This window comes from Lynx rufus, unplaced genomic scaffold, assembly GCF_022079265.1.
Source record: "Lynx rufus isolate CCGP_SWC_20201006 ecotype Redwood Valley unplaced genomic scaffold, mLynRuf1.p SCAF_11, whole genome shotgun sequence".
NCBI lineage: Eukaryota > Metazoa > Chordata > Mammalia > Carnivora > Felidae > Lynx > Lynx rufus.
In genome coordinates this window covers 61689071-61716427 of record NW_025814825.1, presented here as the reverse complement: position 1 = coordinate 61716427, position 27357 = coordinate 61689071, and the positions used below count along the sequence as shown (strand labels likewise).

The window sequence follows — 27357 nt, the reverse complement described above, 5'->3', positions numbered from 1 at the left end:
ATTAAAATGTAATCACTTCAATTCTGTATAGTTAGTTTAAGGAGTTAAAAGATTAGTCCTGGAAAATTCACACAGACCTCTCCATTTTCTCCAAATTTTTATTATGAAGTATTTTAAGCCTGTGTAAAATTTCAGAAAACAGATTTTGTGCCTGTATATCCAGCACAGTGGCTCCATTTAGAGGCCTGTCCTTCTTTGGAAAAGCTTTCTTATGATCAGTTTTTTTAATTTTTTTTTTTTTCAACGTTTTATTTATTTTTGGGACAGAGAGAGACAGAGCATGAACGGGGGAGGGGCAGAGAGAGAGAGGGAGACACAGAATCGGAAACAGGCTCCAGGCTCTGAGCCATCAGCCCAGAGCCTGACGCGGGGCTCGAACTCACGGACCGCGAGATCGTGACCTGGCTGAAGTCGGACGCTTAACCGACTGCGCCACCCAGGCGCCCCTCTTATGATCAGTTTTAATGAGCATTTTAATATATGGTCATTTGTTAAAATTTGGTGCAGTTTGATTAAGAATGTGAGTTAGAATGCACAATGAAACCAAGTACAAGAGGCCAGTTGATGCAATAATATATATCCTGTTATATTTTTTCTGTTTATCAGAGCTATTTCAGCTGCAGTTTGAAAATGCGGACACCACCCTTTCCTAGGGAAAAAAAAAATCGACCCTCCAAACTAATAGACCTATCACTGAAGGAAACCCCTGGTTTAACTTCCCAGCCTTGTTTGTCCTGGTTTAAAATAATAAAATGTTAAATTTCCATTTTTTAAAAATGTTTATTTATTTATTTTTTTTTTTTTTAAATTTTTTTCAACGTTTTTATTTATTTTTTGGGACAGAGAGAGACAGAGCATGAACGGGGAGGGGCAGAGAGAGAGAGGGAGACACAGAATCGGAAACAGGCTCCAGGCTCCGAGCCATCAGCCCAGAGCCTGATGCGGGGCTCGAACTCACGGACCGCGAGATCGTGACCTGGCTGAAGTCGGACGCTCAACCGACTGCGCCACCCAGGCGCCCCAAAAATGTTTATTTTTGAGAGAGAGAGAGAGAGAGAGCATGAGCAGGGGAGGGGCAGAGAGCGAGGGAGACACAGAATCCAAAGCAGGCTACGGGCTCTGAGCTGTCAGCACAGAGCCCGAACGGGGCTCGAACTCACAGACCATGAGACCTGAGCCGAAGTCAGGCCTTAACCAACTGAGCCACCCAGGCGCCCCCAAATGTTAAATTTCCATTTTATTTTGTAGTTCAGGAAAATGCCACGTTACCTCATTTTGATCTTTACGAAACCACTATGAGGTAGGTAGGGGCACTGGCATGTGTAACCTCCTTGCTTTGAAAAGGAGGATCCTGGTAGCCTATCTTTCACCTCGTAAAGTGGTCGAGCTGGGACTTGAACCCCTGACTTTTGAATCCATGTTAATTTAAAAACCACACGGTGCTTCCTTGAAAATTCCTACTTCCTTTTCTTCCCAGATTCTTAGTTCAGTTTGGGTCTTGATCTTTGGTTACACACTCTTTTTGTTGTGGTAAAACGCGTAGAAGGTAAGATTCGCCATTTAACCCTTTTGAAGTGTACTGCTCTGTGACATTGAGTGAGTCCGTTGCCATTGTGTTCAGCCATCACCGCCCTCCACCTCCAGAACTTTTTCATCGTCTACAAACGCCTTTTCACTTCCATGTTGTTTGACCCTTCGGTGTTAAATACTTCGGCGTGTGTGGTGTGGGCTAAGTCGCTACAGAGGAAGCTCCCAGAAACGTTCCCCGCTACCTGGGATCGTCTCCGCACACGGTGGCTCCTTCCTGCGAGGTGCCGCGGTAGACCGAGGGAGATACAGAGTCTGAGAGAGAAGAGACCAGAAGTGGGGGAAGGGAGGGAGGAGGGAAAGCCTCTTTCCTGCCGGTTGACTTCGGTCTTGTCTGCTGCTTGCTCAGTTTAAAGCGTCAGTGGGGACGCACGCAAGGGAATTGAAAATTTACCACGTGAAATTCAGTCACGACTTGGAGTCTGGAATCAGAGTTTCGCGAAAGGTTCGCAGGTACCTCGTTAATACAGACTTCCCTTCGCTGTAGGACTCAGCCCCTATTAAAAATATTTTAATCTTGTCTGACAGGGTTTGAACTTTTTGAAGAGCTGCCAACACCCACGTTCAGCTTTGGAGGCAGATCTGGAAACAGTGTAACAGCTTTGGTTTTCCAAAAAACGCGAGACTTTTCACTGGACAAATTCAGTTAGCTTTGTTAAGAAGCTCCACGTCAAAGTAGCCCTGACACAGAAAATGCACGTGCAAATACGTGCTTAGTAAGTACCGCAGGATGTGCACGTGTTGAATGGATGCGAAGGGTCGGTAAAGATACGCGCTCACGGGGGTGGTTGAGTTTTAGAGACCAACCGAGAATCATGTCAGGTTTTCTTTTGTACTTGGAATGTAAATCTTTTTCTCTTCGATTAAAACTTTTCTGTAACTGCTGAACAGTTAAAAACTTTAAAGCAGTAAATGAATTTCCAGAAAGCACGTGCTCTTGGTTTTTGTGCCTTGGTGAAGTCGAATCGAATGGAACTGCTTGTTCAGATTGGGTGAAACGACTCCAGGGCCCGGGTCATAAACACCAGCCTTCTTCGTGTTTTATTAGACTGTTTGTGAAACATCATAGGTATACTTACTGTTTGGGGTTGAATGGTGGTTATTTAAAACAAAAATTATTTAATACCCGGGAAAGTCCCCTAGTTTTCGTGTATACAATTAAAGTCAGATAAATGTGTGAGTTGATCAGGAAATATTTATTGAGCTTGTTTGTTGCCGCCAATGGGCTTTGCTTTTATTTATTTATTTATTTTTTTACCCGCTTTGAGGGAAAAACAGGAAGTAGAAAAGACAACTAACAGATACTGTTATCTGCTGGCTCCGTGTTAAGTTACGTTACGTTAAGTTACGTTATCATATTAAATCAGCGAATCCTCCCGATACCTTCTGAAGGTGTGTGTAACCTACGCCTGTCTCCGCTGGAAGGACGAGTACAGGGTGGAGCCGGGATTCTTTGGGTCTGACTGTTCCCCTGGCCGTTCCCCCGGCATATTCTGCTTCCCAGGTGCTAAGTAAGGCTCTGCCTTAATGGCAGTTGCGGTTCAGTGAGGGAACCAGGACTGGTCTGGAGAAGACGCTGCCAGGGAAGTTAAGTAGGATTTTCAGGAGCTCTGCCCCTCCTTTCTGGTGCCCGTGTTGGTCTGTGGGCCGGAGCCGGCGAGCCGTCCGTCCTTCGTCACTTTCCCCCACCTCCCTTTTGTCGTGACAGACTCTTCTGCGAAGGGAAGGGGGGTGTGAGCTGGATGTGTACCTAGAAGCCCCCGGGGACGCGGGGACAAAGATGTTCCAGTTAGGGCCGGTTAGCAAGAGAAACAGTGTATTTATTAACGTTTTTTGAGAAGATAACGTGACCACGTGACGCCATCGTTGCATTTGGGCTAATACTTTAATACGGGAGCCGCTACGCAAATTTGAAAGCGACGCAGTTTTTGATGATTTTCAGCTACTTGGGTCTGTGGGGTTTTTGTTTGTTTGGCGCATGTTCATCCGGTAACGAGCGAGTCTGGCATCACAACCCTGTCTCTCTCTATTTTGTCCCTGAGTGGGGCGGGGGCGGGGGCGGGGTGGAGGGCAGAGGGGTTTGGTTTAGATCCACGTTCACCAGCCATTAAGGTTGCTACCTGCCTGGCACGAGATAACCGCAGACATTTACATAAGCCTTCAACACAAATCCGATTGTTTGAAAAGCTCTCATTTTTAGCCAGAGTGGCTGAGAAGTTCCTTCAAAATGTATGTGATTTAAACTTGTGAAAAACTCGTCTTGATTTTACAAACTAGGCATGGGATCTTAACCCACGGAAACGTGGTTTATCATTTACCAAGGAGGTTTGGTCTTTGTTGTGTTTTCGTATTACTCTTTCTTGATGTCAGATGTGACGGTAGGACGGAAGCACTTTTTCAGAATTTTGCGTGGCTACGTGTGCTGTTTTAAAGCACTGCTCCGACAGACTGGGCTCTCCGTGCCGCCAGACGGAGACATGGGGTTTGATTCACTGATCAAACCCACCGAGCGGGTCTCCGTTGAAAAGCTCCTCGAGTCACCCTCGGTTGGGGGCGGCGGCGGTGGTGGTGGTACCACCCATTTGCTCCCATTTGCAAAGATGAAGCATTTGGGGGGGACCTTGGAGCTGTTGCTAAGGTTAGGAGAAGGGATTTGTCGTCTCTCCCTGTCAGCGAATCATGCCGGAAGCCAGCCCCCCAGAGATTGCAGTGAGAACAAATGGAAGGTACCAGAATGCTAACAGTCAATTCGTGTTTCCAAATAACACCACACTTCAAAAACCAGACCCGCAGGTGCCCCCAAGTTACCAAAACCGGCCGCAAATATGTAACTCTTGCACTTCGGTCTGTTATGTCACGTGACCGTGTGGGGACCCGGAAGAAAAGCGGTTTCGAAAGGGAGCGGTCAGTTCTGTGGTGAGCGCTGGTTTCTCTGGATGAGAAGTTGGAATTGCCACTTTATTTCATCAAAAGACGCTCTTATTTTGAGGAAACTTGTTTGAAATGCAAACGAAGCTTCTCTCTGGAGCCTGCACAGCTTCGTTGCTTCTCATTAGGACGTCACAGCCTCAGTAGCCGGCGCTTCTGTGCTCGGGAGGCGCGCAGGCCGGTCCGAAGGGGTTTGAGGCCGAATGGGCCGGTTACACCGATGAACAAGTCGCAAGTTTTCAGAACGTTTTGCTTTAAGCCAGGTGCACGAGTTAGAGTTGCTTTTTGGGACTGGCGTTTATGCAGATGAGAATCAAACCTGACACTACTCTTGGCAGCTCGACTGAAGCCATTTTAAAATAGTACAACTGTCCCCGAATGATCCCCCTCCCCCCTCCTCATTGTACTAGCAGCAAATTTTCCTTTCTTCTTCGTCTGCGGTATGGATGCGATTTTCTGTTATTTGGGGGAAAGAAGGGAGGTAAACCTATACAAAAAGCGTTTAGTGTTTGCAATGAATGATATGTTTTCAGTTCACTACTATTATTTTAAATTTTCTGTGATACTGTGATGTAGTAATGTAGTGTATATATACATATATATATGTATATGTTAATTTACATTCATCCCGAGTATAATAGAAGCTTTAATTTTTAAGAAACCTATATTAGCCTATAGCCTTTGAAATAATTTTCCTTAAATTGATATGCAAAGAGAGTATCCCTGCCTGTGTCAATAGACTTTGATGTATGTTTTCTTAAATAATTTTATTTTATATATTTACACACGTGTGTATGTGTCTGGTAGCCCCTGATGAAAATCTCTACAAATGTGAAAAATCCGTTGCTCTCCAGGCCGGCATTCTGCTGTGGGGAGACCTGGGTTTGATTTCCTGTTTTTGGCACTGTGAACTAGAGTGTGCGTGCTCCAGAGACAGCTTTCTGCTTTGAAAGCAAGGGACCGAGTGTCTTGTGTTCCACAGTAGTAAAACCTCTTTAGCTATTTGTGTGTGTGTGTGTGTGTGTGTGTGTGTGTGTGCGGGGGGGGGGTGTTGATGGGCTCTGAAAGGAGTCTTGTCTAGTACACTTCACTGGAAGGAGGCTGCCCATGACCTAGAGCTTGATTGTGGGAGACGAGAAGCATGCTAGGTTGAAGGACAATTGCTTAGTGGGAAAAAATTAGGAAACCCTTGTCATTTCTCTGTTAGGCAGGAAACAGAGATGTCCTTAGAAGAAGGGGGAGCACAGGAGCATGTTTTATTAACAGTTAATGGAAGAAAATTAATGCTAATTTATTCGTCATACACACCATGCAATTTGTTAGAAAAGCAAAAGAATAGTTTGAAATTCTTTGGTCAATTGATGGATTCCTATGTTAGGGGCATAGAAATGAAACTCAACATTAAGCAGACAAACACCCAAGCCCACAGGCTACATAAATGCTGAATAAAACCAGCTTCACAATAGAACTCTGAAAAGCGAGGGGGAAGAAGCCTAATGAATGATTGAATATGACCTTAGCAAAATCCCTGGCGTGTTGTTGAAAGATCATTCATTTCCAGCTTAGATGTCAAGATGGGCTCCAGTAACCAGGAAAAAAAGAGAGCTTGAGTCGGTACTTACTGAGTTTTAAAAATCTTTACAACTCAGTGCATTAGACTAATCATTAAAGGGCTTCTCGAACTGAATTTTGAGCGGTCACTGTGTAGACCTGTGGTTTAGGCCCAGGGAAACCAAATTAAAAAGATAGGAATAATTCACAAGACATGAATGTATCAATATCCTGCTTTTATGAAGTAGAACTTCAAAAACTGGATGTAGAGGCTGGCAGAATGTACTTTTGTCATGCTGATACCATTGTAAGAAAGACTTACAACTAAGAGATCAATTGTGCCTTAGAGTATTTGCAAATTACTTGTCCAGTTTCTAAGAGGAAGATAATAAAAAAACCCCAAATCTACTTTTTTTCATTTTTAAGTGGCCCATTTGGAAGAAATGATAAATTCTTTTATGTTTTAAAATATGTATTGTTATTACCGCATCAGAAAATAAGTACTTTAGTGAGTCATCTTTTTTGTGTGCATGCTACCCGGAAGCTTTGTAAGGAAAGCAAATGTACCGTATTTGTTTTCCCAAATACCTACAAATTTATACATGAACCAGCGATGAGCATATCATGGACATCGTATGAGGAGCCTTGAAAGAAGTGTGAAAATACTCCAGTTGAATAAGGGCACCGTGAACTGTATTTCTCATTCTTCATTAACATACTTACAGACAGGCAGGTTAGCATTCTCTGGGATTCTCCGCGGCACTGGGCGCAGTGCTCCCGGCAGCGCTCCTGCCATGCCCTCCCTGCCTCTTGTCAAGGATGGACGCAGTTGTGGGGGGGCAGGGGGAGAAGCTAAATGTAGAAGAGAGTGGGTGCTGCCAGTGCACGTTTTTCTCCTAACCCCTCCTCGTGTATGAAAATGTCAGTCCTTTGTTCCCATCTAATTTTAGTACATCCTGGCTTAAAAAAAAAAAAAAAAAAAAGCCCACGTTAGGATGCTTTCCAACCATGGAACTTTGCGGGTGGGGTGGGCGGGGGAAGGGTAGAGGAAGGAGCAGTTTACATTCCATGTCCGGCTGCCTTTCTGCTACAGCATCTCGCCCTTACTCTGTTGATTTTGGTAATGAAATAAATTTAGATGCACTGAAGCAGCAATAATTAAGTTTTCCTTCCATGTCCTCAACAAGAAGCCTAGCTGGAGTGTGAATGGGGAAAATCATAATATGGCATTTAATAAAACATACTGGGCTGAATTAAAGAGCTGTATGCAAGTTTTGGAAGACAGGCCTGAAGTTGTGAATGAAAAACACAGCGCAGTTGTCTTATTTATAAAATGTAACCTTTGAGGCCCAGTTGTGACTCAGCGAAAGGGCTTCTCTGCTGTTGTTTTGAATGGGAATAATACTTGCTGACTTTTGAGAAGCAATCCTAAACGAGGCGCACGAGTCAGAGCTGTTTATTCCGTGTGGGAGCCCTAACATGTCTAGCAGGAAAGCTCTGATTTTGTGAAGAGAACCAGTTGGGTCAAAAAAAAAAAAAAAAAATTGATACTATAGTTTGCTCAAGAGAGAGGATTGAATTCCATATAGCCTCGTAGGTTGGAAGTGCCAACTAGTGTGGTTATTGTTTAATTAAAAAGTAATTAACTGGATTAAACTATGAGGGGGATTCCACATACTGGACCTCACTGTGAAATAAGCCCGTCTCTTGGAGAAGTTTGTTCATTTAGTGCTCTGAGGTTTCCTCCTGTAATCTCTGTATGGTGAAGGTGCTAACGTAACCAGAAGTCAGAGGGATCATCTTATTATTACTAAGTCCTTTGATTAATGATTTAATTTATGACAAATGCAGTGTCAGATTATTTTCTGGCCTTGAAATTTGATTTGTTTTGGTTCCTTTCATTCTAAAGTAACAGAGTGTTTAAAATCTGGTAAGTAGTAGAATAAATATGAAAGAGAAATGATTATTTTGAAATACTCAATTTGGGAGGAAAAAACGATTGCAATATAGGCAGGTCGCTTTCCTTTTCTGGGGTTCAGGTTTCGTCTCTGTAAAATGAGGGTGGTCAGTAGGTGATATTTAAAGTTCTCCACCCCGGTGCTGGTCAGCTTGGGCTGCCGTTGGCTGGGTAGCTTAAACAACAGGAATTTACTTTTCACAGTCTGGAGACCGGGAAGTCCAAGATCAAGGTGCCAGCAAGGCAGGCTTCATTTTGAAGCCTCTGCTCTTGGCATGTAGGCAGCTGCCATCCCCCTGTATGTTCACACGAGCCCCTTGTGCATGCCTACAAGGGAGAGAGAGAGAGAGCACGAGAGCAGGTTCTCTTGTGTGTCTCATAAGGGTGCCGATTCCGTCATGAGAGCCCCGCCTGCCTGACTTCACCTAACCCTGATTACCTCCCAGAGGCCCCATTTCCAAACACTATCACATTGAGGGTCAGGGCTTCAACTTGTGAATTTGGGAGGGGGTTGACACAAACATTCAGTCCATAATACCTGCTGAAGTTGATCTAAGGTTTAGAGATGGGTCTGCAAAATAGGTCTCCACAATAAATGTTTAATATTTATTTTGAGAGAGAATCCGAAGCAGCCTCTCCGTGCTGTCGGCACAGAGCCCAATGAGGGGCTCAGTCTCATGAACCGTGACATCATGACCTGAGCTGAAGAGTCAGATGCTTAACCAACTGAGCCACCCAGGTGCCCCAGGTTTCTGCTATATATGGGAAGTTTAAATACTCCCATTAGCTAAGAATCAGTTATTAGGTCATTTTACAGTTCTTTTAAACAACGGTATCTATGTATGTGAAAAAATATATGTACGTATAATAAAACATTTGGAGCATAAAATCATGTATTTTTCCATCTATAAAACATCTTTGTACATTCATTGGTAAACTTCAGATTTGAGTATTGTTTGTCCCTGGTGATATATTTGATAATTTAGTTTGTATTCGTTTGACCATAGTATATTTTATCCAAGAAACTTAGAAGTTTACATCTGATTGTTTAGTCTGCTTGGATTGTATGTATAGAAAGATCGAGATCAAGATTGGGCCTGAGTAGGCACACAGGACTCACACTGACAGGTGACCTAATTTAGCACCCTGCAGCCCCAGGGCGCTGAGGCTTCTACCTTCTCATGCCGCACAGAGACCCTCGCTCGGGTGCAGTGTGTGAGTGTGCCCTTCTTAGGCCTTGTACCTCTCTGGGCTACTGCCTTCCTGTCCTGTACCTGCTTCTCCCCTCAGTGACACCGAAGTATGTTAACGGTGCTGGGAAAGTGCCTAGTGGATAGCATACACTTACTTAAACTTGGTTTCCCTTCAGAACATTTCTTTGGAGCAGGTTTGAGAAACGGAGACAGAAACAGTTGTGTAGACTTCACGTAATAGGGGTGTGAATGAGTATTGAGTAAGAAAAATCAACGTGAAGCCACTTAGCATGATTCCTAGCAAACGCCAGTGCCAGGTAAATATTCTCTCCTCCAAGAATCCGTCTTCCCATCGGGGCTGATAGATTGACTTGTTTGAGATTTTACCCCTCAGTGCCACTGAGTTATGTCTTCAGGTCCACTGTATTCCAAGAGTGTTTTGATGGCCGGGAGAGGCCAAGTGGTGGATAGGTGAGTAAGAGTGAAAATTTGGAACAGGTGGGCCTTCCAGAATTTCTTAAAAAACCGTTCTGTGTAGCTGCTGCTTCTTTAGTCATTTTCAACAAATGATCTTTATGATGTGTTTTAGCAAACTCTAAGGATACTCACATTTAAGGTCGTTATCTGTTTAAGTGGTAATTATTTAGTAATAAATGTAGGTATGATGGGGAAAATGTTCATTTGGGTGCATTTGAATTGAAAAACAAATGGCCAAGGACATGATGCACCTTCCATCATTAGGTCTGAATGCTAAGGTGTTATTTCCAACAAGGGAACCGAGAGCAGGTCCTTCGACTAACCATGCATCAGGTTCAGTGAAGGTTGGGTTGGATTTGGGTCTTACCTGGCATTGAGGAAGCAGTGGGGCAGGGTTTTATCATTGATTTCCACCTTGCATCATCTAGATTGAATTTCTTTGATCAGTGAGTTGTATTTTGTTTCCTCGTTTTATGTTGAGTTAACGGTGCCATTCACAGTGACATTTCAAAGTTTGAGGTTGGTTAATACTTTAAATAGTTTATCTGGGGGTGCCTGGGTGGCACAGTCGGTTAAGCGTCCGACTTCAACCAGGTCATGATCTCGCGGTTCGTGAGTTCGAGCCCCGCGTCAGGCTCTGGGCTGATGGCTCAGAGCCTGGAGCCTGCTTCGGATTCTGTGTCTCCCTCTCTCTCTGCCCCTCCCCCGTTCATGCTCTGTCTCTCTCTGTCCCAAAAATAAATAAACGTTGAAAAAAAATTTTTTTTTAAAATAAAAAAAAATAAATAGTTTATCTGATTTGACCTTAGTTTATAGTGGAACTGACAGTGTAGTATGTTGTGTACATCGAATCAGTTGTTTATCCTACCTAGTCTAGAAAACATTTGGTTTTCAGATTTGTATACTTAACCTTTTTTATTGGTGGGTAAGTGAATATCCCAGTGCCTGGACCCGGCTTAGTGTGACTAGAGAAATACTGGCCAGAATAGTGTCACTTTCTCTAGTCATCCTCAAAGAGCTGAAGTCTTTGAACTATTTTTTTTTTATTTTTTTTATTTTTTTATTTTTTGGGACAGAGAGAGACAGAGCATGAACGGGGGAGGGGCAGAGAGAGAGGGAGACACAGAATCGGAAACAGGCTCCAGGCTCTGAGCCATCAGCCCAGAGCCCAACGCGGGGCTCGAACTCACGGACCGCGAGATCGTGACCTGGCTGAAGTCGGACGCTCAACCGACTGCGCCACCCAGGCGCCCCTGAACTATTTTTTAAAAACTCTATAGAGACGAGATCAATACGATAAGGAGGTATGTCCCTAGGATGGACGTAATAAAAGCTTCCCTGACTTAGGGAGTTTAGTGCTATGGTGGTTAAGTAACCTGGATTTGATCACGACTTTTGTTTTTTGGGGAGGGTTTTTTTGTGAAAGTTAAGAGAAGCTGTAAAGTAGTAGTTAAAAAGCAAGCTAACTTCTCACATCACTTCTTCTTCGTTTCAGGTCAGGGGCAGGGTATGTGCATACAAAATAGGCAAGGCCAGTCCCTCTTATAATGGATACAATAAAACAAAACATCTTTGCTTTTGGTTAAAACAGAAGGTTGACAAACTGCTGAGGAGAGTTAAGAAATTCACAGGCTAATATACTATGTGGGGCACATGTTCTTTTCATACTGCTCCCAAGGATGTTCTACCCTTTGGAGCCGGAGACTGATTATTTTCCTTGATATTTTAAACCCAAAGGATTCGGTCTTTAGATTGGGTATTTAAACTCTGTGAAATCACAAACTGTATGTCGTTTCACAGTTTCCTTTCTACATAATGAAAATGAAATTCACTCGGTTTCATTTTTATGGGGATAGGCAGGATAGCAGTGGCTTTGAGCATATCACTAGGGATGAGTTAAAAATAGATTTTTCTTGAGGCAGTGACATCATATGGTAGACAGTTGACAGGAGAGAAAAATTAAGGCAGATTTTGGGCTTGTATCATCAATACCAAATCTGAATTCCACTAAAGTCTGTATAAGAAAAAAATGGAAAAGATTTTCATTTGAAGATGATAGCAGAAACATTTAGTCTGGCTGTGCTGTTGAAATATTTTCTAGATAAAACTCAGTGTATAACAATATGAAGATACTGTCACTTGTTTTTAGCTGTGTTTTTGGTGGAGGGTCTGAGGCCAAGCTAGGTTATGGGTGAGTAACCATGTTAACAGTGATATCAATTAGAGTCTCCTTCAGCTCAGATCATAAATAGATCAGGGAAAGGTCAGGAATGAATTATGCTTTTCATTGTTACTATTAAAATAGTAACACAGGTTTGATAAGTTTTACATACACCAGTAACTTTGAATGTAAATTGTGAAGAGCCTTCATTGTATTCCTTTTGTTTATTTACCATGCAGAAACTTTTCACTGTCTTCCTTTTTCATGCTGGTGTTTTCTGGTAGCACATAACACCAATAGCTACTATTGCCAAAAAAAAAAAAAAAAAAAAAAAAAAAATATATATATATATATATATATATATATATATGTATATATATATCTCAAAGTTAAATAAGTTTTAACTGTTGCTCTGTTCTTTTTAGCTTGCATTACCCAGAGCTCTTCATCCAGTGAGTTGCAAGCGTGACATTTGCTGTGTTTTCAGCACCTGCCAACTTGGAAACCAGGGTTTGTGCTCAGGACTTAGGCTTACAACCCACACTTTGTGGTGCACAATGCTGTCCCAGCTGGCATGCTTCGTACCTCAATGGTGCTAGACGTTTGGTTACAAAGCTGTGCGGATTCACATGCGCTGATTTCAATAGGCATTCCGCTTCAAGCTGCTTTCAACTCTCATTTTGTATCAAAGGAGTTAGATTGGTATCATTAAATTCACTGCCATGGTTATTTTTCAATGAAAATACATTTGTTTTATTTAGTTCTTGAATCAAAAAGTAACTTTGTCTTCAAGAATCGAAGTGCCTCTTAAAAAAGGTGTGTATATAGATAGGGGAGATACCTCTCTCTCTATGTGTAGATATTTCTACTTACCTACTTTCCTACCTGTCTGTCTGTCTATGGATATGAGAGAGATTCCAGCCAGAGCTATAATTCCTTTTCCTCAGTGGAAAAGTTTCAGAACACAATATAAAAGATCAGAAAGGGAAGAATGGAAGGATTAGTGTGTCCTAACATGCATGTGTAGGTAGGGCTGTTAGTTGTAGCTGGCTCATAGATGAATAAAATCTACATTAGAAAATTGTCCCCATAGTAGATTCAGATTTTTGGCTTTTATCTGTAACCAAAAACTTGCCATATTTTCCAAAGAAATGTATTTTGCTAACTTGTTTTCCGTAGCCAGTCTTTTTGAAAATGCTTCAGGTGGACTTGGTGGTGTTTGTCTTCCCATCATCTATTATAAGCAACTTTAAAAGGTTCTGCTTTAGAAAAGATCTTTTCAGATTTAGAAAGGACAGTGTGAAATGTGAATGACTGGCTTTTAATACAACAGTTGTGACAAAGAGTCAGTGGCTTTTGGAAGCCGAATAAAGGGGTTAATACACACACATCTGCGTACTGTGCTGTTGGGTCCAATGTATAACAAGTTTGATGTTTGTTTCATTCACTTTATTCTAAAAAAGAATATACTGTGTTGTTCTCAGAGACAAACTAGTTTATGACTTTTTAGTGGTGAGCTCTTTTTACAGCTATAGGCACACACAGATTTGATGGGTTAAACTGAACAACATTGACTCGTACTTGATCAGACTTCAAAGCTTAGCTCCTTGTTGCTTGAATATCACATTCATCTGCTTCTGAAGGCACAAAAATAAAACACCCACTAACTACCTAGGACACTCCTTAGTGCCTATCAGAATCCAACCTTTACCCTCCTCTGCACAAATGTGCTTAGGTGAATACTTTATTAGCTTGTTGATACAAGTTATAGTTGGTTACACCCTTTCTTAATAAAATACACCCTTACTGTCTCCTATTGCTTAAGAGCTTTACACTTGGAATAGGGCAACTCTGTAGTGTAGAATTTAATTCAGTTTAAATTCTTCCAGACAGTTTTGAGGAGACATGATGGATGCGTGCTGTACGCACAGGCGTTCCTCCCTTTGGTAGTTCTGCTTTGAGAGGGGCCAGGAGAGGCAATATTGCTGTGCGTTATCCCTGTTTCATTGATCGGTCTTGGAGGGAGACCATATGGGATCCCTGCATTTTATAGTTCCCAGGTGTTCGTGGCTTACCCCGGTTAGTGTTGGTCAATGATAATGGAAAAGTTACAAGTGATCATTTCGGATTATTTATGGATTTATTCCTAAATTGACTTACGAATTTGTGTTTAGTTGCCTGGTAGTGCTCTAAATCTGGTTTTGATTTGGTTTTGACCTTTAAGGATCGAACAAAGGTAGACACCCCCCCCCAATACAGCTTACATTGTTTTACATCCAGAGTTCAGCTGCATTTATATTTGCGCTTCTGAATTGAGCAAAACTCTAATATACAACCTTTGGGTAGGACTTTTTAAGTAATAAACAACTATGTAGTATACAGCCTTAAAGAGTGGAGGTGTTTTAGATGTATAGGACTTAACTGCATAATGTGGAAAGAGCCACATAGTATCTGGAAGGTAAAGCGATCCAGGCCTTAATGTATATACCGGTTAGCTTTTGGAGATTCAAATTAAGTACATGAGAAATAGCCATTCATTGGTTAGTAGCACAAGTCCTTGAGCAGGTATTTTAGTTTGTGCATTTGCAAGAAAGCCTCAGAACCAGAAAAACAGGCTGCTTTAGGTTGGAAAGGAGGCGTTGCAGTAAACGGGCTTGCCATGACCACAATCCTTGGAATTTTCTGAGACTAAAATCATCCCGAAAGAAACAAGAATCATGGTTGCAATAATTGTCTCCAGGCTCTGGACCCCTGCATTTTATTTTCTGTGTTGACCTGATGAACTAGTAATTGTAGGAATAAGCTGAATGTTTGCCAGCAGGAGTCACTCTAGGCTTCCTAATAAAAAGTAAATTAAACTATATTCTTAAAGCTCTCAAAGGCCGAGGTGACACTGTGATAAAATGGCATTAGGGAAGTGTAGCAGTATTCTCAAATTATCCCTTGTACCTTTCTTTGTTTCACTTAGGAAGACTTAGTTCTTGCTCCTTTCAAAATTGGCCCTTGATAAATTCTTTTAAAGCAATGTTTATGGATAAGGATATCAGAATCTTAGCATTCTCCCTGTTAGCTCATTTTGGCTTTTGTGGGATGAATGGGTCATATCCCACATCATCTACTTGAATGAGTAGACTCACGTCCTTCTGACTGTAGGTCATCCTAATCTTGCAGAAGAAACCACTGGAGTGAGCTGTAGCTCGTGTGAAAGATGTTAGCTCATGATTTTCTGAAAAAGAATGGGTCCAGTGTGAGAGAAACTGAAATATTTCAGCAATAGCCATGAAATATAAGAGTTTCCCAAGTGCTCAAGAAGTTAATTGTTCATTTATGTTTGATACTGGGATTGAAACATTGGATTAAAACCAATTAAATGTTCCTAGAAGCAACAGAAAAAGTTTCCTGATTTATGAATAGAACCATTCAAATGGCGCAGACACAATCCATGTAAAGTAATGAGGTGTTTTGTTTTTTTGGCAAAGGAGAACACAAAACAGGCATAGGGGAGTTCTTTTAAAAAAAAAAAAAACCTCCTCCTTAAAAATCTCTTTGGATACAAGGTCAATAAAATAACATACACTAGTAGGACGGAGTAATGGGAAATCTAGGGGTTCACTTCACAAGGAAAACAATCCCCCTCCCCCAGGTGAGCAGTACAATGAAAATGCTCTGCTTATTCTATCAGGGTTACATTCCTGAACTTAAGTCAACATCCTAAGTTACAGAACGAAACATGCTCTGCCTCTGCTTAGCAACCACAAATCCTTCCTTCACCAGTTGCATATATTTTGCATGTGGCTTCTGAAGTACACATTCCTTTATTTCGATCAGCGCCCCGAGTTAGGAAACTAGCGCTTTATTTTCCCAAAGTGTAACAACACTAACACGCCCCCCCCCCGCCCCCCGCCCCCCGCCGCCCAGCACGCCACCGTAATGATCGTTTCTTTGAAACCTCAAAACCCAACAACCCGGAAGCTGGACGTCTGAAGTCCACGCGGCCCAGGATTTTTTTGCCCCGGTTCGGGCTGGGGCGGGGGGGGGGCGGTGGGGTGGCGGGAGAGACGCCCGCGGGACCTCTGGCCCCGGGCAGCCGCGGAGGAGGGGGGTGGTGGTGGCGGCGCGGCCCGGGCCCGGGGCCACTTCCCGCGTCCCGGGGCCTCGCAAGCGCGAGCTCGGCGCGCGGCTCGGCTCGCAGGACGCCCTCTAGCCCCGCCGGCGGCGCGCCGCGACCCCCCCACTCCCCGCCCACCGGCGGCTGCGCGCACTGCACACTCGCCCGCCGCCGCCGCCGCCGCTGCCGCCGCACGCCGCCCGGCTCCTGCACGCCGCCGCCGCCGCCGCGCCGAGCGCCCGGGCCCGCGACGCCGCCGCCAGAGCGCCCGACCCAGCGACACGCAGCCGAGGTCGGGCGGCCCCTCGGCGGCGGCGGGCGCGGCGGGCGCGGCGGGCGCGGGCGGCCTGGCCGGGGCCGGTTAAAGGGACGAGTTGCAAACAGTTCAGGAAGTGACAAGTCGATTTCCTCCTCCCTGGGAGCCGCTCGGTACAAAGCGCTCGGCGCCGGCAGGAGAGCGTGCGCGCGGCGGACGCGCGGCGGGCAGCCGGGACGACTTGGCGAGCGCCGGCGGCGACGGCGCGGGGCCCGCGCTCGGAGCGCCCCGCCGCGCACAGTAAGCGACCCCGGGCCGCGCGGCGGCGGTGGCGGCTGAGGGGCCGGTCCCGAGCGGAGGTCCCTGCCGTGTGCGCCGCAGCCGGCGGCTGGAGGGACCCTGCTCTCGCGTGTGCTGGGCTTGCCCTTTTAAGATTTTTAAATTGTTACTCTTTTTTTTTTTTTTTTTTTTAATGTTGCTGGTTTCCTTTTTTCCGCCTTGTCTTCGGGTTGGTTCGGGCGGTTTCTCGGGGTGCTGAGTGTCGCCTCTGGTGCAGGCGTGAGACTTGTCAGAGCGCCGCCAGGGGAACGAGCCAGCCCGGCCCCTGCGGAAAAGTCTGCGCTTCCCCGGGGCGGGTGCGGGGCCGGCTGCGCCCGGGGGTGTGCTCCTCTCCGCGTCTCAAGTTGAGCCCTGGCTGGCGCCAGCGGCGAAGGCGCCGGGACCCGGGACCCGAGCGCCCCTGCTAACCCCGAAGTTCCCGCACCGTTTGCAGACAACTCTTTTGTTCGCGGAAGTTTGCGTCCGCCACCCCCGGGATGCGGACGCCCCGCGGCGGGCTCCGTGGCTGCTGGACCGGCCGGGGCGGTCGCAGTGGGGGGTGAGGGGGCGTTCTGCTCCCGGCTGGGGAAGCCCGCGGGGTGGCCGCGGCGGGGGTTTGCGGAGCGGGGGGCGCCGGCGTGGCTTTGCACATGGCGAGAAGGGCCGTCCGGCACGGGCACACTGGTCGAGTCACATTTTTGCCAGTCCTTGATTTGCAAGCCTGTGGGAGTCAGCTTTCCCGCTGGGAGTTTCTCCTGGTGGGGCAGGGACGAAGGAGGCGAGGACACCTAGAATCCGGGGAGGGCCCTCGGTGTGCATTGCCCCAAGGGGCTTCTCGGGCACCCCCAGCTCCCCACCCCCGCCTGCAGACTTGGGGAACAATGCTCGAGGCGCGGGACAGAGCGGCGGAGCACGGGCGAGTCGTGCGAGCTAGCTTGCACGGGTCCTTCGCCCCCGGAAGCCCCCCGAAGCCGGGCTCCCTCCATCTGACCGCCCGGGTTCATTAACACGTACTGTACTTCGTACGATGGTGAACAAAGAACGGCTCTTTGCAGCATTTGATGAATGGGATTCTGCCTCCTATAGGCCACACTCCGAGTCTTCCATACGTTACAGTCTCCGGACTCGGTGGTGTTGGGTGAGTGGCCCCTGCGGAGGGCTGCTTCACGGGCCGGGACCCTGGGGCAGGGCATTGGTGCCGCCGCCGCCGCCGCCTCCGCCGCCGCGCTTGTCTTGCCGGAGCGGGTGCAGATGGAGCCAGGCTGACGGTTGTTCCACAGGAACAAATGTTTGTTGAATTGTTGGATGGCGGAGACAAGGGAGTGTTTTCTATTGACTGCTGCAGGAGTTGGAATGGCATTGTTTATTGGCCTGGGAAGCCAGGCAAGCGTCTTGTGCTGCCTACAACGCATTAGCAGACTTCCAAATGACATACTAGCATATGTGTTCCCAGCACTTCCCACAGGCTGGAAGGGGATCCCTCCTTGCTCCAGATCCTAGACTCCGTTGAAAGATGTCACCTGGTCTGAGGACTTGGGAGGGAATGGAGTTAATAGACCTGGTGAAACTCACTGTTCCGGACTTGGCCAGGTTTTGGTTTCATTTTAATTTATCCACTTAGCAGTGACTTGTCTCAGTTACAGTTTTGATACTGAATTGCAGATCTGTGGGGTTTTGTTTCCCCGCCCCCAACCCCATCCCTTAACTGGCGACCGCTAGATAAAAAACCAGAAACAGCTACCTCCCGTTGACAGGCCCCTGTTAGTGGGAGGAGGTTTGTGTTCTAAGTGCAGGACTTGCGGCCCTCGACCCAGGGTCTGCACTTGGCTAGGGTCTGCATGCTGCCAGCGGTCCTGCAGACCCAGGAGCGTGCGGCGATCCAGCTCCCAGGGCGCTGTTCCAGTCCAGGAAACTAAGGAGAGGCTTGGGGCAGGTCTGTTTTTTCCCCAAATGCCCCTCTAGAGAAGAAGGTGGTTTTAAGACCGGTTCAGATCATTTTGCCCAAGGACTTCTTATTTTCCCCCGAGAATGTGATGTTGATAACGTGACCCTTTTAACGTTGAAGACCAGTTTTAAATAAAAGTTAGTATTGTCTGCTGCAGAAGTGGACTTGAATTCCTAAGGCTGGCAGCACGAGTGCTCCACGATTGTGATTGATAATGTTTTCAGTCAGTTTCTCCCTTCTGTTTTCAATTTAGGATATGTCGCACACGTAGTAGTGTTTTGGAAGTTCTTAAAGTTCTTGTAGGAAGACCTTTATGTTAAGATACCTTAGAGGGGTCGTGGTGGCTCTCCTTCGTTGACATCCTACGGGAAGCCCCGTTGTTATTTCTTAGGCTCTTTCTCTCCACACCTGTCACCTCTCTCTGGCCCCATGTTGATGACTTCACTGTCACCTGGCCTCCATTCCCTCCCCCCCCCCCCAATTCTGTGGAAGCCTGATGGGCTGCGTGTCCTTTAAGCGGGTTCAGCAGGCAGGCGCCTGACCAATGGTGGAAGGGTTGGGAAGGGCTAGCCAGCTCTCTTCCCCTGCTGGAGACTGGAGACCAGGCACCCCGGTACACTCTGGGAGCTGGCAGCAGGGGACGCCTCGGAGCAGGCTGGTATGTCTTTGCCGTGCTCTTTAAACAGTACGCCCTTCTCACCCACTGCTTGGTGCGGTGGTGGGTCCCGGAGACCGAGAGCCGGATCCACTGGCGGACTGTTCAGCCGATGTTGTGTCCCGGCCGTGCGACTTTTTTTGAATTGCATACTGCACGGAAACTTTTCGTCCTTGCCCTTAAAAAAAAAAAGACAAAAACAAAACCAAACCTGATACAAGCAAACACGCAGGTCAGCACCACTGCCATCATTAGCCGTACCACACACACCTCTCTGATGTGTAATAAAAGAAACCTGCAGGCATAATTTGTTATGTAATATGCTGATAATACAAGTTTCGGTTTTAGATGGAAACCAGATGTGGAGGGGCTCTCTTTAATTGATCCAGGAAGGGGGACACGTTAAGAGATTAACTAGCCCTTGCAAAACCCCAAAGATGATTTTTTTGTTTGTTTGTTTGTTTTTTGTCTTGAGGGGAGACTCCTAAACCTGGGGCTTTTTTCGAGGCTTTTGCCTCTGAGCTGCTTGCTTTGCTGCAGCTGTCGTTTTTGTCAGACCCTTCCTCTCTTGAAAGAACCAGTTTGTTGCCAACACGAAGCACATGGCCCGTTCTGGCTGGGCTCCGCGCAGCTTAACTCTGCTGGGCTCCACACTCCTCCTTGTCTTGTCCAGCTGCTGCCCTGCCCTGCACCCTACAAAACAGGGCCTGGCCGGGGGACTTGAGCGCTGCAAGGAATGTTGACTGGCCTCCCTCAACTCCTCTCTGAAATGTCTGATCATCCAGGGAGAGTCGCTGTTTAAACTTGCCCCGTGAATACACTTTCCAAAATCATTGCCTCTCCTCCTCTGATTAATTTCTGTGTTTGTTTCCTGCCTAACTTTATGAGGGTTCTTTCTACATGGCTGAGTCACCTTTATTATGGCCCAGGGTCGGGGACTGCACTGTAATAGCTGACCCCATTAACAGCAGTTTCATTGCGTGCTGGGATGTGAGCTTTGGAAACAAACCCCCGAGGCTTAGATACACTGATGTGCCCGGAGACTTGCTTAGAAAATTTTTGTTTTAGCGCAGTTTACATTAACATGATTAATGACCGCGCCACTGAAAAGTCTATATTCAAAAGCAATTTACCATTCCCTAGGGTTCTTCTTATGGCGAAGCAATTTTCTTTGCCAAACAACTTTGTTTTAAGGTAATTTCTTCTTTGATGTTTAATCCAAACCTCCTGTGCACACGGTTTTGGATCAAGGCTAGGGCTCCAAAAATTGTGGGTTGTGGTCTGGTGGTGCCTGCCTTAACCTTCCCGAACTCGGGTCGGAGGGCACCGGGATTCTTGATCTAAGAAAGCTCTCTGGGATCCGAAGCAGCAGCAGAGTTCGTGCGGAGCTGGTTCGGACGGACGGGAGGAAATCTTCCAGGGGGAAACTTGGCTTCAGGGTGTCTTGGAGAAGGGAAGTGAGGAGGCTGGAGCTGAGGACAAGATTTCTTTCTTTCTTTTTTTTTTTTTTTTTTTTCTTCCTTGCATCGACTGGAGATACTTGAGCTTTAAAAAAAAAAAAAAACAACAACAACAAAACAGAGACGTCTTTGCCGCAGCCACCACCACCTTCTCCTTTTCTTCTTCTTCTTCTTTTTTTGTTAAATGTGGGTGATGGAGGGGAGGGGGGAATACTGATGGGTGGGTCTGAAAGCAGCCTTAGGAACCCGAGAAAATAAAAACACATTTGAAGGACTCTGGAAGATTTTGCATTTCAAAGGGTCCACCTTGTAGAATTTCACATCACGTCAGGGGTTATGGAGAAGTGTGACAGGCACCCCCAGCTTCTTTAACAGTTCTCCTCCTCTCCTGCTGCGGGGGGCTGCACGGGAAGCTGTCTTTTGCAGGGGGTGGGGGTGCGGTGGGGGCAGTTTGGCCAGACCGTGCCGGGGATATCTCGGAAAGAAACAACGGTGCCCCTTAGGCATCTGTAGTTCCTGGGGGCACTTTTTCCACGGGGCCACTCTCAGGAGGTGAAAGCAAATTCTGTCGCTAAAGAGCCCATTTGACCCCAGAATGGGGGCAGGGGGGGCAGGCCAACTCCTGACTGCTCTCGCTCTTTTCCTTAAGGCTCGTGGAACAAAGAAACAGATTCTCCTCCTGCACTGGTGTAATATGGTTCCCTAGTTCCCAGGATTCCGGACCATGAAAAGTTGGGCGCAGCAGGCTTCAGCCGAAATGGGTGTGGATTGTTCCAAGAATAATAGCAGTGCCCACTGGGTATTGAAGGCCTACCCTGGGCCAGAGGCGTTGCGTGCGCTCTCCAGTTTTCAAAGCATTCCTGCAGTTACAGCTGAAGGAATTGAGGCTCAGAGAGGCCAAGTAACTGGCCGAAGGCCGCACAGCTTCTAGGCCAGAGAGGGTCGTAGTTCTGTCGGGGTCTGTCTCTGAGAGCCTGGTTGTTTTCCACACGCGTGCTGTTGGTTGGTGCCTTCCTAAGATAGAGGCATCAGTTCTGTTTTATCTCAAAGCATAAATTTTGCTTAGTGTTGTTAACACCACAGGGAAACTTAGCAATTCTGACCCCCTCTTTGCCGTGCCCCTCCTTTTCCTACAGCTTTTAAAAAAATTTTAAAGGGGGGGGGGCTTGGATTCTAGTTCTACCACAGGACCAATGGCAGTGCCTTAATTGGGAAGATTGAAATATTTTGCTTCATCCTTACAAAAGACAGATTCACAAGAAAATGTAATTATTCCCAGTGACCTTCTAGGGGAAATGGGAAATAAATCTGTCAGCCCAGAAGAGGTATCACCATTTATTCGGATTCTGTTTTCTATTCAAAGAGATTGTTTAAAAGGGATTTCGGCATTTTTTTTTTCCTCTGCGTTTGTAATTCAGATCTCTCAAAGTAAACCATTTTGTGGTGCTTGCCACCCCAGATTTGTATAATATCACGTTTTGTTTACATGCCTAAAGTAATCAAATAACTGAACCCAATTGTGCGGCCTTCAGCGTGTGGGAACTTGGTACATCCCAGCCGGGGCTGGGCAGAGGCCCTGTGTTCTGTCTCAGACACATGGCTCTTCACAGGTTGATCCTGGGTTGGGGGCTGGGGGATGGTGTGAGCATCCTGTCTCCAGCAAGACCTGCCTGGCTGGATCTCCTGCCCTAAAAAGTTTGTGGGAAATGGCTGGGGCCTCTGTGCAGAGTTTCTAGACTCTAGAGCCGTCAGTCTCCACCTTAGCTGCACAGTAGAATCACCTGGAGAGCGATTTACAAAAGAAAAAAAAAATCCCAGTGCCCACGCTCTATCCAGGACCAGTCACATCAGAATCTTGGAGAGAAGGCTCAGCATTGGTGTTAAAAAAAATTTTTTTTTAGTGTTTATTTATTTTTGAGAGAGAGAGAGTGGGAGACAGAGCACGAGTGGGGGAGGAGCAGAGAGAGAGGGAGGGAGACACAATCTGAAGCAGGCTCCAGGCTCTGAGCCCTTAGCACAGAGCCCGATGCGGGGCTTGAACCCACAAACTGTGCGATCATGACCTGCGCTGACGTTGGACGTTTAGCCAACTGAGCCACCCAGGTGCCCTCCACATTGGTGTTTTTGAAACTTGTGAGTTGATCCTGTTGTGCAACCCGAAGGAGGGATGTGGGGTGGGATAGACCCCACGCTTCCCTCAGGGACCTTCCTCTTCGGGAGTGGAATAAACCTACTGGAATTTTCTGTTGCTGCCATATCTCAGTGAAGGAGGATCTGAAAGGTACCCATGTCTGGGCGAAGCGCCTGCTGTAGACATCATCGGGTTAGTTCCCATTTCTGTTGGGCCAAGCCTTGGGCACGCCTCCCCGCGAGCGGGATTCAGCCACAACCCCTCTGACCTGCCTTCTTTGTGGAAGGAAGAGGGCAGGTTGTGTTCAGCTGGCTGCCTCGGAGCAGTTCTCAGGCGGGCCCTGCCTCCCCGCCATCTTTGCTGGTCTTTTCAGCTTCTTGCCCCTTCTGCAGGTTTGACACATGGTGTCCCGCCGGGGTACAGGGGAGGGAAGACGCAGTTTGGGTCCCGTGCGCCTCGTGGTTGATTCTCGATGAGGAGCTGGTCCTTTCCACCTGCGTTGGCCGCGACTGTCACGCTCTCCGGCCGCCTGGTTGTACCTGACTGCTCAGAACCTGTCCTCTTGCAGGCATACTTGGAATTAGGTGTCGTAGAATTATGTCTAGAGTGACCAGGGGCTGAAGAGAGCACGGACTTCTCTCACCTGCTTGTTACCTTACGGAGGAGAAATCCAGCACCCCCCCCCCCCCAACAGGTGCGGTGACTTTCCCCAGGTCATGCAGCTGGCGCACAGAGGAACGGGAACCTTTGGCTTCTGGGTCCCCTGCTCCAGGGCTGTGTTCTCTGCTGAGAGACTTTGAAGCACAGCCTTGCTTGCGGGATGGCGTGCTGTATGTAGCACAGACCGGCAGACAGAGGAGTCCTGGTTCAGAGTTCAGGCCAGTGAAACAGGCCATCCGTGGCCCATGGCCCACTTCAACAGTCCGTCCCATTTGTAATTTCCTTCCCTGGTGCCTACTCAGCAGGGATCCCTTAGGTTGCTCAAAGGGTAGGCTCAGTATATAAACCCCTAGTGGGGGAAACTGAGTCCCGACGGAAAAGTCCTAAAACCTTGAACTTGATGAAAAGGGTTTTGGTTGCTTTGGCCGAGGTTTGTCCACCTTCTCTTCTGGGCCCTGGTAATGGTGGTAAATAAGGGCCCTTTCTCCCGTGCTAGCAGTTGGGTTTGGGCCTAATGAGGTGGGAAGAGGGAGCCCGTGACGCCTGCGTTCACGTAGCCGGTGCTGACCGGGCACGTGCTGAGCGTCCCGACGGGGCGCTGGGCACTCCACTTCGTGAGTTCATTTGATCCTCCGGGCAGCCTGCGGCCGAGGTGCTTGCTCTGTCCCTTGCTGGAGACCCTGTCCCCCCCCGGAGCCAGAGGGGCAGTGGGATCTCAGCTCATCCTGGCTGGCTCCAGTCCCGCGTTCTCGCCACCATGCCGCGTTCGCTCTTCGTCCAGCGCCTGCCTCGGTGGAAAGGCGGTGCGGTCCCTGCCGTAAGCCCGGCGTGTCGTCCTGGGGGCTGTTCCCGGGCCGTTACTGCCTGGGCACTGTGCTGCTACTTCCAGGAGGGGCTCGGGTGGCCCAGGGGCTCCTTTCTGGACAGCAGGGCCCGGCCGGGGCCTCTCTGCATCCCGGTGGTTCCGGCAGTGCCCTGGATAGAGGAGGTGGCTTCGTGTGGGTCCAGTGCTCCTGCTTGGGGAGGCCACCCTCCTCCCCAGCGGCCCTCTGGCTGAAGTGCCCTGACGGACAAGGCCCAGCTGGGAGAGGCCTCGGCCGCGCCTGGAATTCCCCTCGCTCTGGCATTCACGTTGGCCGGGGGCCTGGGAGCGGAGGGAGGTGCCATCTGCCGGCTGGGAGCAGCCTGTCTGCATGGTTGGAGGTGGAAGGACCGAGTCCTCCATAGCCGGCCACCTCCACGCTCTGGGTGAGGAGAAGGGGTCGTGTCCGGGGGTGGGGGGCGGGGGGGGCGTGTCTGTGGTTCTGAGGCTCCAGAGAGGGTGTGGGATGTGGGGGCCCCCGTGGTATAGTCCGGGGGGGGGGGCAACCTCCTGCGAAGGCTCTTTGCTCGCTGGACTGGTTTGCGATGTGACCCTCTGGGCCCGGATTTCTCGTCTTGCTGGCCCTGCCTCCCAGCCTTTTAAGGAGCCGTTAAGAGCCTGTCTGAGAAGCCCCCTCGAAGGGCGTGGTGCCGCGTGGAGGGACACAAGGTAGCAGATGCACATCGGCCCACAGGGCACAAGTTCTTCCAGGCAGAGTCCGGCGCAGGCCGCCTTGCAGCCGGGGACGAACCGCAGAGGAGCTTCGGGCAGAGCGAGGGTGGCACCCAGGTCTGTGTCACTTGGGGCAAGGGCAGCGCTGCACTCTGGAATCGGTGCCGGGGTTCAGATCCCACGTCTGCCCTTTGTTGACCATCTGCCCTTGGGCCCGTGACTGTGTCTCCCAGCCTGGGTTCCCTCATCTGGACGATGGCCACGCCGACAGCACCCGACCTGCGGGTGGGGGACACTGAGTGAGACCATGGGTGGAGACCCGTAGAGCCCAGCACGTGTTAGTGAGCGTCCTGTGCGGCCTGTGGCAGGCGCGTGCTGTTGGGAGGGCAGGTGGAGGGCTGGGAGGGCAAGGGGAAGACAAGGACAGTTGTCCTCATGGTCTCAGTGGGTGACAGGACGAAGCACAGAGCTGAGCTCGGCTGGAGGGGCCAGATGGGGGTGGGTAGAGGCTTTCGTCACCCAGCATTCTCCATTCTTGAGGTGTCTTGGGAGTTTTTCAGGAGGAAGGGTTGAAGGCATGTGTTATAATTTAGTCTGCAGTGTGTTTCTGAACAAGAGTTAAGACTGGTGAAATCTCTTAAGCTTTCTCTTTAGGAGACAAAATCTCTGTTTACCAAAAGTGACCGACTTGGGTCCTAAACCTGGAAAAGTAAATTGGCGTGAGCGTTGCGGTGCGGCCTCAGGACCGGGGCTGTGTTCTCGCCAGCCTCTGAGCGTGAGGGTGCCCCTTGCGGGCCTCCAGGGTTGCCCACCTCTGGACTGAGTGGGAGGCGCCTTTACCCCCTTCTTAGATCCGCTCTGGATTCTTTGCAGCTGATGTCGTTATTTGGTCTTGTCCCCTCTTTCGCGTCCACAAGCTGCCTTCACAGCTGCATGCATAGTGTCACTGCTGGGGGTGTTCGCCCCCCAGCCGGGCCGCCTCTTGCCGACCCCTGGCGTGTGATTCCATTTGACTCTGGACCCCTGCGCCGCCCGAACACGACCGGCCATCCCTCCAGGAGCGAGAGCTCATCTAAGCTCGTCCCAAGTGTTTGAACCAAGCCCTTGACCCAGCTGACAGAGAGAACAGCCTTTACCCTCTTCAGTGGTCACTGGGCTTCTCTTGGCGCAAGCCGGTGATTCCTGACGGTCTCCGCCCACGTGTCTTCTGAGCATTACGCCTCGTCAGCCCCAGCCTGGCATCCTGCAGGGTGAACAGGGGGGACCGTCTTGGCATGTGAGATTGCCTACTGGACTTTGGGCAGCTTTGAGGGAGACCCCGTTGGTGCTGGAGTGGGAAGGCTTGGTATTATTTACGGGGTTCTGGGCAGGGGCCCTGACTCCAAGCTGCAGCAGCCCCTTCCCCTCAGAGGCCGGCATGGGTAGTTGGGGGTGGCCTTGGAGAGCCCCCTGCAGAGGACCCGCCAAAGTGACTGGGCTCAGCTGGCCTTGACACAGACCCTCTTCTTGGCATCGTGGAGCTTTGTGACTGTGGGGCTCTGTGTGAGGGAGGCAATAACTAAGGCCTCTGGTCTTGGTGGATGTGACAGAACTCATTTCCTTACCCTCTTTGCCCCTTCAGATGTGTCATCGTTCCTGCCGTGACCACAGAACTCTCTGCCATCCTGGTGGTCCCCCAGGCACAACACAGTCAGTCAGTATTTAGTAAACGCCCACTGTGTGTGTCAGGCCCTGAAGAATTCAGAGATGAGTAAAGCGTGTTCCTGTTTTAGCAGAGCTCACGGGCTTGTGTAACGGACAGTGAGACGGCAGTTGTTGTTTTCTAATTATTTTATTTTTAGTAATCTCTACCCTCAACGTGGGGCTTGAACTCATGACCCTGAGATCAAGAGTCACAAACTCTTCTGACTCGGACAGCCGGGCACCCCCACAGACAGCAGTTGTCTTGACTGAGTTCCTACTACGTGCCGGGCAGAGGGTACTGAGTGTGATGGAGGGTACCGGGGAACCACAGTTCCGTGGGAGTCACAGGAAGGTCATTTAAACCAAGCCAAGGGGAGGAGGGTAGAAGGGCTCCCTGAGTCTTGAAGAATGAGCAGGAGTTGAGACAGGTGAAGGATGGGGGACAGGAGATGTTCCAGAGCAGGGAGAGGTGAGTGTGGAGGCATGGAAGCATGATGCCGACTGTGGGGCACTTGGGGGGAACGGCAGGTGGTGGACAGTCACCCGGACCTGGGTGCCTGGGTGAGAAGAACTTGTTGGCTTAAACTGGTCAAGGTCGGGATGGCAGCAGGTGCAAAGCAAAGGAGTCCCGCCTTTATCTCGAGGGCTGGGAGCAGGGAGCCATATATCGATGCTATACTTCTGGAGGCTCAGCGTTTGGGGGCGCAGGTTGGGTTGGAGCAGACAACTGGGAGCCAGCTGACTGAGCTGCGA

General features: G+C 48.5%; 1 protein-coding gene across 3 annotated transcripts in view; it reads left to right on the top strand.

The window, feature by feature from the left end:
• EEF1AKMT2 (EEF1A lysine methyltransferase 2) overlaps positions 1–27357 on the top strand; it is a 71370-nt gene that overhangs the window by 17144 nt on the left and 26869 nt on the right. The window contains exon 6 of one of the 3 annotated variants that reach the window (XR_006960960.1): positions 2116–2303. The exons of 1 other annotated variant lie outside the window; for it this stretch is intronic. Coding sequence is in view for 1 of the 2 variants with exons in the window: in XM_047073578.1 (XP_046929534.1) it covers positions 2116–2237 (122 nt within the window). In the remaining variant the exon portion in view is untranslated. Of the gene's footprint in view, positions 1–2115; positions 2515–27357 lie in introns of those variants that run through there. One more of the 3 variants, XM_047073578.1, reaches the window with a different exon arrangement.